Raw genomic sequence first — 12,905 nt, forward strand, 5'->3', positions numbered from 1 at the left:
AGGTCTTCTGCCCAGCCCGTCTCCGCACCTGGCACCCTCTCAGTTCTTTCTGGGTTGCCCACCCCAACTTCTAATTCAGCCTACCCACAACCCCCTCCACCCCCCCTCCCCGACTTCACCTGGGTCAATGATCTGACGCTTGGGCAGTCATTTTTAAAGGTTGGATTTGTGGAGCTGGTCGTTCTCCTGTCTCTGCGCACCTGACCTGCGAGCGAAAATCTGGGCCTGAAAATCTTGTCCCACAGCAACAAGGTGGGCCTTTTAAAAAGCCTTGGCACCCAGTAGCCCTCTGTGGCTGCCCCCAGACTTTCTCCTGGGTTAGCTGGCCCGACTCCAGCCTGCACCTGCTCCCCCACAATGAAAATCCCATCCTTGCGGGCATTTCCTCCCGAGGCGGACAGGCCAAGCTAGGAATTTTCCGGACTCCTGCTACCTGCCTTGAGGATGAAAATCCAGGCCTAAGTGTTTGACTACTCCAGAATCTGGGCACCTCACTGCTCCTGATGTCATAATAATTACTGCGGTGGTAAAGCTCAGTATAGTTTCTTTAATAATCACGACCATCGAGCTTGTCCTATATAATTAAAAATCTCTAAAATCAAATGCTATTTTCCAATATTTTTTTTCCTCCCCTACTAATATTTACTCAGTTATCAAAAGGTGTACAAAATGACGTGGAGGCTACCAAATTATTAGTCTCAATGGTTTTAAAGCTGACTTTTAGATATACTTTAACTTCCACACATATGTTTCGCCTGCAATTAAATAAATGCCACCAAATTGTGATAATATTTTTGTTTTGAGTTTTCACATTTTCTAACTATTATATATAAAGGCACAAAACTTGAACAGTTCAAACCATGAGCAATATCTGAAGTGTCTCTACAAATTGTTGGTACGGGGGCGGGGGGGGGGGGAGCAGGTCGAAACAGAAGTGGCCAAAGTCCATTAGCCATGTAGAATTTAACATGTCAGATTGTTCAGCACTGCATCTCTAACAGTAGAATCCGTGGCAAAATCAGTTCGTCTGGACCTCTGCCTCCTCTTTCCTGTCTTCTTTGGCCATTTGGCCCTCGTGTCGACAGTGATGAGGGCGGGGGGAGGCGAGGAGCGTTGTCACTTTCTTCTACAAAGAAAGAGAGTAAAAGAACAACCCCCTGGCACCAACTTTACTGTACTAATCAGACCGGAAAAAGAGTCGAGACCTGTTTCTCAGCACAGCCAATAGCGAAATGCAAGGCGTCCAAGAGTGACGGTGCATCCGGGAGGCAGCCGGCGGGCTCCAGATAAAGTTGCCCACTTTACCTTTGATAATTTCCGCTACATTCATTGTCTTGTTGATTTGGTTACAGTTTAAAGCCGCCGGGATGGCTTTCGACGTCAGGCGGTGAGTTGGGCTCGGGTTCGTGCATTGATAAATCGTTTGTTTCTTGTGCAGGCGAAGCTTAGGGAGGATGCAGAGAATTTCTCTTTTTAAAGGAATGCTGCACAATTGTAACTGAGGGGGTCAGTTGGTCCTTGTAGCTCCTGGAAAAGCTTCCATTTCGGGAACACACTGCAAAACCTCTACAAGGAGCACCTGAGAGCTGTTACTGCCCTACAGTGTGTTTGCAATTCTACTTCAGGATTTTATTTGGGATTCTTTCAAGCTGAGGAATGCACCTTTCTAACCTATGTTTCAGTGGATTTACACAGAAATATACTGCCCATGTCAGATCTGGAGCAGCTCCCCAATGTACGTGAGCACTTCAGCAAATACACATGTGTTGTTATAGCTAGTGTTAAAATGATGAAGAAAAAAACCCCCAGGATAATGCAATTTTCATGTGTTATAAAATGACTTGTATCTCCAGCTCGGAGAGTTGATCTTTGTAGTTGATTATATTTAGGATCCATCCTCCCCTTGTGAACTGGAGTAGCTTTAACACATTAACACGTGGCGCTCGGTGATTTGTTCCAAACTGGGTCCGGCTCTACCCGGAAGTTTTTTCTCTTGTTTTAAAATTGCAATTCAGAAACTATGTGTTGTAATTTCAGTACAGGGGATAGGGGATTAAAGCAATGATGCAATTTTAACTTTTTTTAGAAGTATTTCATACTTAACTATTTTGCATTATTGATTTAAAATCCTCTTTGACTTCCATATTTTGATTTGGAGCTTTTTTGTTAAATTAGGATTGGGATTAGGATTGGCTGTCCATTCCCTCCAAATTGTGTTTTAACCCTTTTACCCACAGGGTTCTGTTATAAAAATCTTAACACTAGGGTTGGGTTATTGTTATCAATACAGGTGTGTAATTACCTGGAAGTGAAGCTGCATTTAACCATTCAGAAGTATGTTTACAGTTTTGTATGTAATATCACAGATGAATACCCTTCCTTCCCTCAGCCATTACTATAGGTGATAACTGATTCTTTTAAAAGTGTTAAAGATGCCGCATCCTATGATTGTCGTTTTGGAGCTGAAATGCCTTTATTTTTTTAATGGTCTTCTGAGTATCAACCACCCTTAGGTTTTTACACCTAGGTGAATTTAAGGGCTTGTGAACTGCTCTTGTCAACCTCTGGTGACTTGCCCTAGCTTCTGATAGAGAACGAGAGGACAAGCAAAGATTGGAAGTCAGTCATACAAGAATACAAATCAATTGGAAATGAGAGTGAACTCTCATCTTACTACTCTGCAATAAAGCACATTGATGCATCTAAATGCTGGCAAATATGAATGTTTTTTCCCCCTGTTCCACACCTCCCTCCCCACCTTCTAGTTTTATCCTTGATCTTCTTTCTCCTTGAAGTTGCTGTTTCCTTCTTTGCATATAGAGCTAATAGTGCTCTCCTATCTTGTCCCAGTGACCATTTTTCCTTTGTAAGTTAGATGATGAGTGTTTATGGATGGTGGTGGACATCATTGTCAAATCCATTACTGTACATATGTTAATATTAGAACACATGAACATTCAACAATCCTGGATATTTGGATGGTCTTTGGGAGCAGGAATCCCGATGTTTCTTTTTTCATTCGTATTCCAGAGGTGCCGAATCCAGTGGTACTCTCCTTATTGCCACCCTGGCTAAGAACTAACTCCAGCTAAATCTGGGACCTTCTGTTGTGTGATCTAGCAGTTACCCATGTGGTGACATCATCTTACATTCTCTTTCAAACTTCCATTTATCTCTCTCTCTCTCTCTTTTCTATCCTCCCCTCCCTTTATTTGGTTTCTTGTATCTCAACAAAAGGATCAAGTGAACACATTTGAATATATATTAGAATTACTTGAGATATGTTTCCTTCCTTCCTATTCCTAACTGATGTTTGTAGCTGGTATCTCAGGGTGTAATGTTGCTTGGATGTTGTGATAAGTGATCAAGGGACAAAGAATGTTAGTGGAAGGTGGTCAGAAGAGCCAAAGTATTCTAGAATAATATGGATGGTAAATGGGATCGATATTTCTGACACTGGGAACTGTGTTCAGGTAACTGAACATTGTTATGACAAATTTGCAGGGCAAAAGGAATGCAAGATCCCCTCCACCTCTCCCCTTTCAGTTTGAAATCGTAAATTGATATAATAAATTGCTTTGATTTTGATGTAGTGAATGTTTGGATACTCTGTTTCTTGTGAATGCTTACATCTTAACTGGATGTTACATTTTTAAATATCTGTTTTTCAGTCTTTAGTGCTCTTGCATCAAAAAGATTTTGAATAAGTGATCTAAAAGGGAGAATTATGTATTAATGAATTATAAAAATAATATTGCTGAAAGGAGTGACATGTTGCTGAAGCTTTACATCTTGCACATAGGACAAATGCAAGAATGCCAAATTTCAAATGATCACAACAATTTATACTTCAGGAGAAAAGGCTGCTGATTGATTGGTCAAGATATTGCCATGGAGAAAGCATGAAAGAACTATAGGCTCCCTGAGTTCCTAGTCAATTCAGGAAAGGTATGAGGCTTGAACATATTCCTTTGGTTTGTGGGAAAAGGATCCCTGCGTATGAATGTATATTGCTTCTAGCAAGTGTAAATGAGCCACGTTATGAGCTCAATGATTATATTAAATTGGTTGTTTGTGTAGCTATTAGTGAGCAACATGCCTTATTTATGCTTGCCAGAAGTGATATACATTCATATGCCAAGGACATGTTCTCTGCAAACAAAAGGAATATGTTCAAGCCTTGTGCTTTTTTGGGTGAAGTGTTGCTCCCCAAGCTTCAATCAGATCAACTTGCCAACCAATCAGAATCCTTTTCTCCTGTAATATAATATAAAATGTTGTGATCGTTTGACATTTTACATTCTTGCTTTGTTCTGATGAGTGCAAGAAGAAAAACAATATCACTCTCTTTAAAAACATATTAAAGTTATGCAGTATCAAGTGATGATATTAATGAGTTGTAGCACAAATTTCAGTAGCCTGTGGATGAACACACTGTTACAATGCCAAGCAAAATGTTGCTGTGTTTCTGAAAGCGTCAGAATTCATGTATTTATGCATTCATAAATGAGCCACCAGCAAATGTGCATAGACTGCAGTTAACACGTTTCAGCTTCTTCTGAATTGAATAGTTCTTGTTTCGGCCTTCAAAAAGAGTGATTTTATAATCCAGATGGTCATCCAAAGAAAAGATTAAAAGCGTGTATGACCAAAGATGTCAGTTAAATGCAACAACTCTTCGTACAGAGTTTATTAGCCACGATCTAATATGGAGCTTTCAGATGTGGATAGTTTTTTGTTTCCCAGCCTAATATTGTGTCGTCCTGCATTAGGGTTGCTACAGCTCCATATTCAGTGGGAAATGAACTATCAACCACATGTTCTATTAATAGAGTATACAGGATGTGCTTCAAATCCATAATGCACATTGTACTACAGCAAAGTATTAATTTTACAATGAACCCACTCCAGAACCCACTTTCAGATGATTACATTCATATGCAACATGTGCATGTTTTTTAATGCATATCACATTTTCCCGATGAGGACTGCCACTGCACTATTTTTTTCACATTCTGTATCATTTAAAAAGGCTTTAATTTAATAATTACGGATGATACCTTTTCAGACTTGGTTGAATCCCATAATACTTTAGTTGAGCTCTTTCATAGCTTCTCTGAAAATCCTTTCAATGTCTTGAACGTTTTATATATCATGATGGATAGCAACAGGATAAAAAAAATAACTTGATGCCAAAAGTCACTTGGGTGCAACTAAGCAGTGGTTTAACCTGGAAAGTTTGCACATGTCACAGTCAGTCAGCTGCTACATTATTGGTTTGTTTAAAACCAGGACACTGCTCGAATTTTAATGCACATTTTCATCTTTGGCCGTTAAGAATGCAGGTAGGTGTTTGGCGTGGTGCAGGGGTTTAATGGTTTGGCAGTGTTAATCATTAGGCATTGATGTACCATTGTGGAATTAGTGGTATTTGACCCTGCTTATTTTTTTCCTCATGCAGGGCCTCAAGTATCTCACCTACCAGGTGACTGCTTGGGCTGGATTTTCATGGTCTCAATCGGGGACCATGTTTAGTGGATGCTATTTAATGTTTCAATGGGTGGCTTTTATGTCATCCATAAAGAACAAAGTTAACATTTTATGAATGATAAAATGGTTATGGTCACAGGACGCATTTATTTTGTTTGTTTGAATAGCATATCTGCCAGAATTCTTCTTGACATTTTAAAATTGTGTTGGTTTTACTTTTATTGTATTGCAGCAACTTTTGAAATATTGCATAGCAAATGTGTGGAAGGGACTATTTGCATGGAATTAATTTTGCCCCCTGGGGTTTGAGTTGCATATAGGAAATGGGCTGCAGCAACGGCTGTATGGTGGTTTCATTACAAGGAAGTATTAAAAAGGATTGGCAAACTCTTTTGTTAGTTCCCATACTGGATAATGTGCTATTTTATAAATAAACCGCTAACAGTCATCTATGCCATTTCGTAGTTCAAAATTCAATTTGTAAATCAGTGTAATACATAATATATTATAACTTTACTGTTTCTGCAACTATGCTTCATTTTGTCAAATAAAGCTGGTTTATTGATTTTGCTACAATATTATTTTGCCAATGGGAGCTGCATATTGCATCCCTCAGCAATGTTGTCAGTAGGAAAAATATCACGTTTCAGACAACATGCATTTATGTAGTTAAATTCAGGCCAGCCATAGGTACCTTCTCTGGCCGAGTATCGTTGAAAAAAGACACATGTGGAAGCTTTTCGTCTTGCACTCATCATTCGCAAGAATACCAAATGTAAAGGGGACAACAGTTAATACTTCTATTATTGCACAAAGGTAAGCTCTATAGAAAATAAGTAGCACACCACACTAGCTTACATCAGCAGCTCATCTTTAACCAGGTACACAGACTCGATGGCTGAATAACCTCATTCTGTACTGTACTTCCCTGCGATTCTATGACCTTCTGATTTCCTCTAGCATTTTTATCCTCTTCAACTCGGGGAAATAGAACTATTATTTAACAAAATAATTTTGTTCTCTTGCTCTCCTTGCCCAAGTTTTTGGTAGTCTGTCCTAATATCTCTTAATGTGACCTGGTGTCAGATGACCCTCTTGTGAAGTGCAGTGGAATTTTTCACCACCTTTAAAGGTGCTCTGTAACAACTGCAAGTTGTTCTTTATTTCTATTTCTATTCCTATCCCAATGTCTCTTGAAGCAAATTTGTGAAAACTCACTTTGCTCAAAAAGTCCAATGCAAAGATAGTTCAACTGAACTCAGAAATGTGGCAATTGTGCAGTGCTGAATTTATTACCAAAAAGTTATTTCCAGCAATAGTGACAAACCTATAACCACAACTACTCCAGCTGTCTTCAAGTATCATCCAGATTTGGAAGCCAGCAGCAACCTGCATTTATATTATACCTTGAACATGGAAAATGTTGCAAAGTGCTTTACTGAGTGGGGAGGGAGGGGTTGGAATAAATCGGATGAAGGAACCTATGCTGGACAAAACTGGGAGAGTTTGGCGAGATGGCCAAAAGGATGGATTGGGAAAAAACTTTAAAGATGAAAAATGAAACAGATTAATTGGGTTCACAACTGGCAAGGGAGTTGAAAACGTTACAAATTGTGGGGCAAAGAGACTGGTGAACATAAGGACGAATGGCAGGACTGAAGGATATGCGCGGTGATAAATTCATTAATTTTATTGCTGAGTGATTTTTCACAGTACGCTCGGACAGAAGTCAAAAAGTTCACACACCATGCTTCACTGAAATTATAGTGATAATCCTTTTTTTTTTGTGTTTCTCTTCTCGGCTTCATGAGGAACTTGATCTTAAAAGTATTGACAGGAAGCGGCTATCTTATTGCAGTTGTAGCATGGTGTTTTTTGTGCCAATGCTGTGTTGACAGATATGCAAAAATGCGATTAAGGTGACCAGAAAGCCGCTTCCCCTGCAGCAAAGAATGGCCCGGGGGTTACCCCTGAATTTGGAGGTCAGTTATCAGTATTTCGGTTTCTAACATGATGCGTGGATTTGGGTGTAGGGGTGGCAATTTTTAACTGCTTTGAAAGAAAGGGGAAAAAGTACTGTTCCAGTTGGAAACCTCTAAGCGTATCCTGGTGCTTTAATCGTTCAAATCTAGAATTCTAAGCTAAAGCCTAATTAGAGTGGAGAGTAAACACTAGTACTTGACATTTTGTGGTCATAATGTTTGAATTGCTTTAAATGATAATTGACACTGGGGAGGGTTGTTGTTCTGATTGATATTTGAGACGGGTCTGCATCTGGTACTTTATGAAAATTACTTTTTTAATATTTTAAATATTGTATTGATTTGTTCTGTGGTACTGTCAAGGACTAGCATTTTTATAGACTGGACAACAAGGTTTTAAATTTGGCAAGTGACTGACTGCAAACGGCACAAAGAACATCATTAGTAGAATAAACTATCGCCTTGAGACCTGAGATGCATTAAGCCTTGTGATACAGTAGACTCAATACCTTTGCAGCACATTTCTTTATGTATGGCTTTTCCAATTATCAAAGATTTAAAATGACCATTGTTCCCTTTTATAGTAAAGCAGTAAATGCTTACTTTTTAAATTTAGAAACTGGACTTAAATTGCACTACATAACATAAATTTCTACATATTTTCAGATCACATCTTTAAGGCATTAGCCTAGATTTTCACCAAGTTGGGTTGACTTGGGATCCTTTTAAAAATGACGGTTGTGTCCTGATTCCGGGATTCCTGAGCTCTTTGATTTCAGGAATGCCTTTAAAGGGTGCGGCTTGGTTCCTGTCAAAAGCTCGCATCCGGCACTCCCGACCTGACCAGCTCCATTGCAGAGATAGGCATGTCCTACTCCTATGCAATTTTCATGGAGTTGGGCCAGGTTGTTAATGAGCTGTGGCTCACAGGCCCTCAGAGGAGTTGTGAACCCTAGTGTGCAGGAGGGGACCTTTTAAAAGGTAAGTTCAAAAGGTGTTCCTCATGCCCCCACTCATCCCTTATGGACGCACTCATGCTCCTTATGCCAAGCCCTGCCCTTCCAAGTCTACCCTTTCATCCACCCCAATGGCCCCTCATGCCCCCTACGCCAATTCCATGTCCATTGAGCCATTATACACTGTCTAGGACCAATGAACCGTATAATTTACAGTAGGGTGTGTTTTTAAAAATTTAAAAAAAAATTTCATTCATAACCTCCTATATTTGAAAAAAGATCATTTCACTACAAGCTAATTAAAGTGTCAATCATCCAGACCCTTTAAAGCATCAATAACAAAAATCACAAACCATTGAAACCTCTTAACTTATGTAAACAAACATTGTGAAATTGACAGCAAATATCAGAGAGCCGGGGCTGTCAATCAAACAATGTTTGCTCTGGGACACAACTCTAGTACTCTAATGGTTGTCTGGGCTTTCAGCCAAACCTCATTTTGCACTTAAAGTTGTTTTTACACATCCCACTATACATTACATCATTCATTGGTTCCATCTAGACAGTATATAATGGTATGGAAGTGCCATAGATTGGCATAGAGGCTATGAGGGACAGTGGAATGGGTGGAAGGGCAGAGCTTGGTATAGGGGGCATAAGGTGATATGGAGGATGGGTGGGAGGCTGAGATTGGCATGAGGGATCATTTGGCATGGATGGGGCCTAAGGAGTGTTTTGAGAGTGAAGGAATGTGAGGGGTGAGGGATGGAGGGCCTTTGTTTTTATTTTAACTGGGACAAAGCTCCATGGTATCAAGGTGGATCTTTAAAACAGCCCGCTTTGGCACCTGGCAACTCATGTGGCTGCCTCCAAACTTTTCCCTGGGTCAGCTAGTTGACTCCAGCCTGCTTGTGACTAAGGTTACTTGTGACTAAGCTACACTTACTAGCCCTTGTGAGGACCAGGATCTCAAACATGAGACTAAGGTCACTTCACAGCAGACACTTCCAAAGCACTGGAGAAGTACCACCAGCGGTGCCTTCACAAGTTCCTCCAAATCAGATGGCAGGAAAGAAGGTCCAACAGCAGCATCCTCTCCCAAGCCAACATGCCCAACATCGAGGTGCTAATCACGCAAAATCAGCTCCACTGGGCGGGCCATGTCGGTCGTATGTCTGACACCAGACTCCTGTTCTACTTGGAACTTGCAGGACACTCCCAGGAGGACAGCGAAAACACATTCCTGAAGAGGTCAAACATCCCCGCTGATTCATGGGAGTTCCTGGCCTGAGACCAATCAAAATGGAGAAGCTTCACACAGGAAGGCATCGAACACCTCGAGAGACTTCATCAGGAGCATGCAGAGGCAAAGTCGAGGCGTTGGAGAGAGCGCGCAAACCTTCAAACAAATCGCCCACCCAAAGCTTCAAGCACCACCTGCCCTGTATGTGGCACAGTCTGCAGATTGCGTATTGGACTTATCTGTCATCTCAGAACCCATGGAAGCAGTGTCAGCAAGTCATCTTTCTTTCTGAGGGACGAAGGCACCTACAAACATTTTGTAATCTATGAAGAATTTAAATTGAACTCTGAAGCTCTGAACACAGCTGCTTACCAGAAGAATACATTTTAAAAAAAACTATTTAGCTACTAAGCAACCGCTCTGCTGCATAGAGCCAACATTAGCAACTAGTTAATGGACAGGGTGGAAGTCGGATCAAGGGGAATTTTGCATTGAACCCTTTCTTGTGCGCAGCAAGGTGCAGCTTTATTACATGCAGTTTTTGAACTTTTGCTGCATGCTGTTAAAATTGGGTTCTTTGTTCCATTTGCCAGAGGCAGTGATTATAAGGAACCACTTGTAAAAAAAAAACTGCTGATTTTGCAATGCTCATTACAAATACATTGCTATTATGAGTCAAGATTTTCTCTGATTATTAGAAACAGATTGCAGGAAGTATCATTAGCAAGAACAATAATAAGCAAATGTAAGGAAAACCTGCACATTATATAGGCTCACCATTGCAGTATGTAGAATAAGCACAATGTAGCAACCTGTCATAATATAATTCATGCACAATGATTCCTAATAAGGTGGTCAATGACTGTTTTACTGAAGAGTACGACTTCTGGCTCTTAATAAAAATCCCATCTTCACTGTTTTCACAAGTGTCAGCTTTACTGGTGCAGTGATCGAAATGTTGCTCTTCATATCTGAGATCCTAAAGTGAAGGCTCTTCTCTTTCTATCCGTTATCTATCTCTCTCTTCTCAATTTCCCCCTTTTTTTTTCAACTCTCTTTTTACTGTCCCCCTTACTGCTCTCACTTCCCTCTCCGTTTTCTTGCTCACTTGGTTCCCCCCTCCTTCCCCTTTTTCTGTGCTGTCTCCTTTGTCTCTCTCTACTTTATCTTTCAATTTCTCCTCTCATCTTTTCTCTGCATTCATCACTGTTTTCTTTCATTTTGTACTCTCCCTCTCACGAACCATTACAGCACATAGGGGGGCCCATCATATGCATGCTGGGTGGATGCTAGAACAATCCAAAACTGCAGTCCTACTTTCTCCTTTATATCTGTAGTCCTGTATCTTCTGGTTTTGTATATCAATCCACTTTCCTATTGAAATTTGCAATGATCCCTGCCTCAGCCACTCCCCGTGTGTACATTCTCACAGAATGAGGGAAACTGGAAAGTTGCTTTCATTTTATGAGGTGACTTTTAGGTTTGAATTTCATTTTGTTAAGTTCTGGTTGAAATCACTTGTCTCCTTCCGATTCTGTTATGTGAATGTTATCGTTGTTGTCTGGGAAACAGAAGTGACTAATAAAAGGCAATGGTGATGAGGAAAGTTGAATTATGAAAGCATTTGGCCCTTGTGGTTGTCCCAGTTCAATGTTGTGAGAAATTTGGGGTCAAGTACAACTGTTCAGGTCTTGTGTTAAAATGTACTTTTACACTGGAGTAATAAGCAAAATGTATTATAAATAAGACATGATCAATATTTCTATCATAAAATTGAAACGTAAAAGTCACCTTTTAAACTACAGCAACTTTCCAGTCTCCCTCATTCTGTGAGAATGTGTACACGGGGAGTAGCTGAGGCAGAGATCAATGCAAATTACAACAGAAAAGTGGATTGATATGCAAAACCAGAGGAAGATACAAGACTACAGATATAAAACTTGGCAGATGGAATTAATGCGGGAAAATAACCTTATTTTTGTACTTCATGAAGATGACACAACTGAAGCAAGTGGTATGGGGAGAAGTTGTTTAATAATGATGCCATTGTAACTGCTTCCCAAACTGCACTTTATTATGCATTGCATTAACAACAACTTGCATTTTATATAATGCTTTTAATGTGGAAACTCAAACTGGGTACACAAGTGGGTTATTGGCAGGAAGAATAGAGGAACTGAATTTTATTTAAATGGAGAAAGACTGCAGAAGGCTGCAGCACAGAGGGATTTGGGAGTCCTTGTGCATGAATCCCAAAAAGCTAACATACAAGTTCAGCAGGTAATAGGGAAGACAAATGGAATGTTGGTCTTTATTTCAAAGGAATGGAGTATAAAAATAGGGAAGTCTTGCTAAAACTATACAAGGCATTAGTTGGACCACACCTCGAATACTGTGTTCAATTGTGGTCCCCTTATCTAAGGAAAGATATACTGACATTGGAGGCAATCCAGAGAAGGTTCACTAGGTTGACTCTGGGTATGGAGGGATTTTCTTATGAGGAGAGGTTTAGTAGGTTGGAGTAATCATCGGAGTTTAGCAGAATGAGAGGTGACTTTATTGAAACATGTAAGATTCTTAGGGGGCTTGACAGGGTAGATGCTGAGAGGTTGTTTCCCTTTGTGGGAGAACCTAGGACCAGAGGGCATAATCTCCGATTAAGGGGTCTCCCATTTAAGACAGAGATGAGGAGAAATTTCTTCTCTGAGGGTTGTCAATCTGTGAAATTTTTTACTGTGGAGGGCTATAGAGGCTAGGTCATTAAGTATATTCAAGGCTGAGATAGACAAATTTTTAATCAGTAAGGGAATTAAGGGTTATGGGGAAAAGGCAGGAAAGTGGAGTTGAGGATTATCAGATCAGCCATGATCTCATTGAATGGCAGAGCAGACTCGGAGGGCCGAATGGCCTACTTCTGCTCCTACGCCTTATGGTCACTTGTGACGTTTGGTCACACTGGTGCAGTATAAATCCTATTGCATCATATGTACACTTTTTTGTAAATTAGTTCCTGTTAATATTGCTAATTGTTCAAATAGTGAAACAATATCCCTATGAAAGAATTTGATATGTTGAAGCTTTATGGAGAGTGACCAGCATGATTTTGGCACTTAGCTCTTAAAACATAATTAAGCCTCAGTTTGTGCAAAATGGTTAAGTAAATGAAATGAGACAATCTCCTAATAGAAAAGCTGCTGGATGGCAGTGATCAAGAAATATGCAAAAAACAATATT

General features: G+C 40.1%; 1 protein-coding gene across 2 annotated transcripts in view; it reads left to right on the forward strand.

The window, feature by feature from the left end:
• Positions 1-1,230: 1,230 nt before the first annotated feature.
• Positions 1,231-12,905, forward strand: part of ergic1 (endoplasmic reticulum-golgi intermediate compartment 1) — a 102,296-nt gene continuing 90,621 nt past the window's right edge. Inside the window, exon 1 of one of the 2 annotated variants that reach the window (XM_078550701.1) lies at positions 1,231-1,387. In XM_078550701.1, the coding sequence (XP_078406827.1) occupies positions 1,368-1,387 (20 nt within the window). In that variant the 5' untranslated portion in view covers positions 1,231-1,367. Of the gene's footprint in view, positions 1,388-1,516; positions 1,736-12,905 lie in introns of those variants that run through there. The other variant, XM_078550700.1, reaches the window with a different exon arrangement.

This window comes from Cetorhinus maximus, chromosome 10 (assembly GCF_964194155.1).
Source record: "Cetorhinus maximus chromosome 10, sCetMax3.hap1.1, whole genome shotgun sequence".
NCBI classification, from domain to species: Eukaryota; Metazoa; Chordata; class Chondrichthyes; order Lamniformes; family Cetorhinidae; genus Cetorhinus; species Cetorhinus maximus.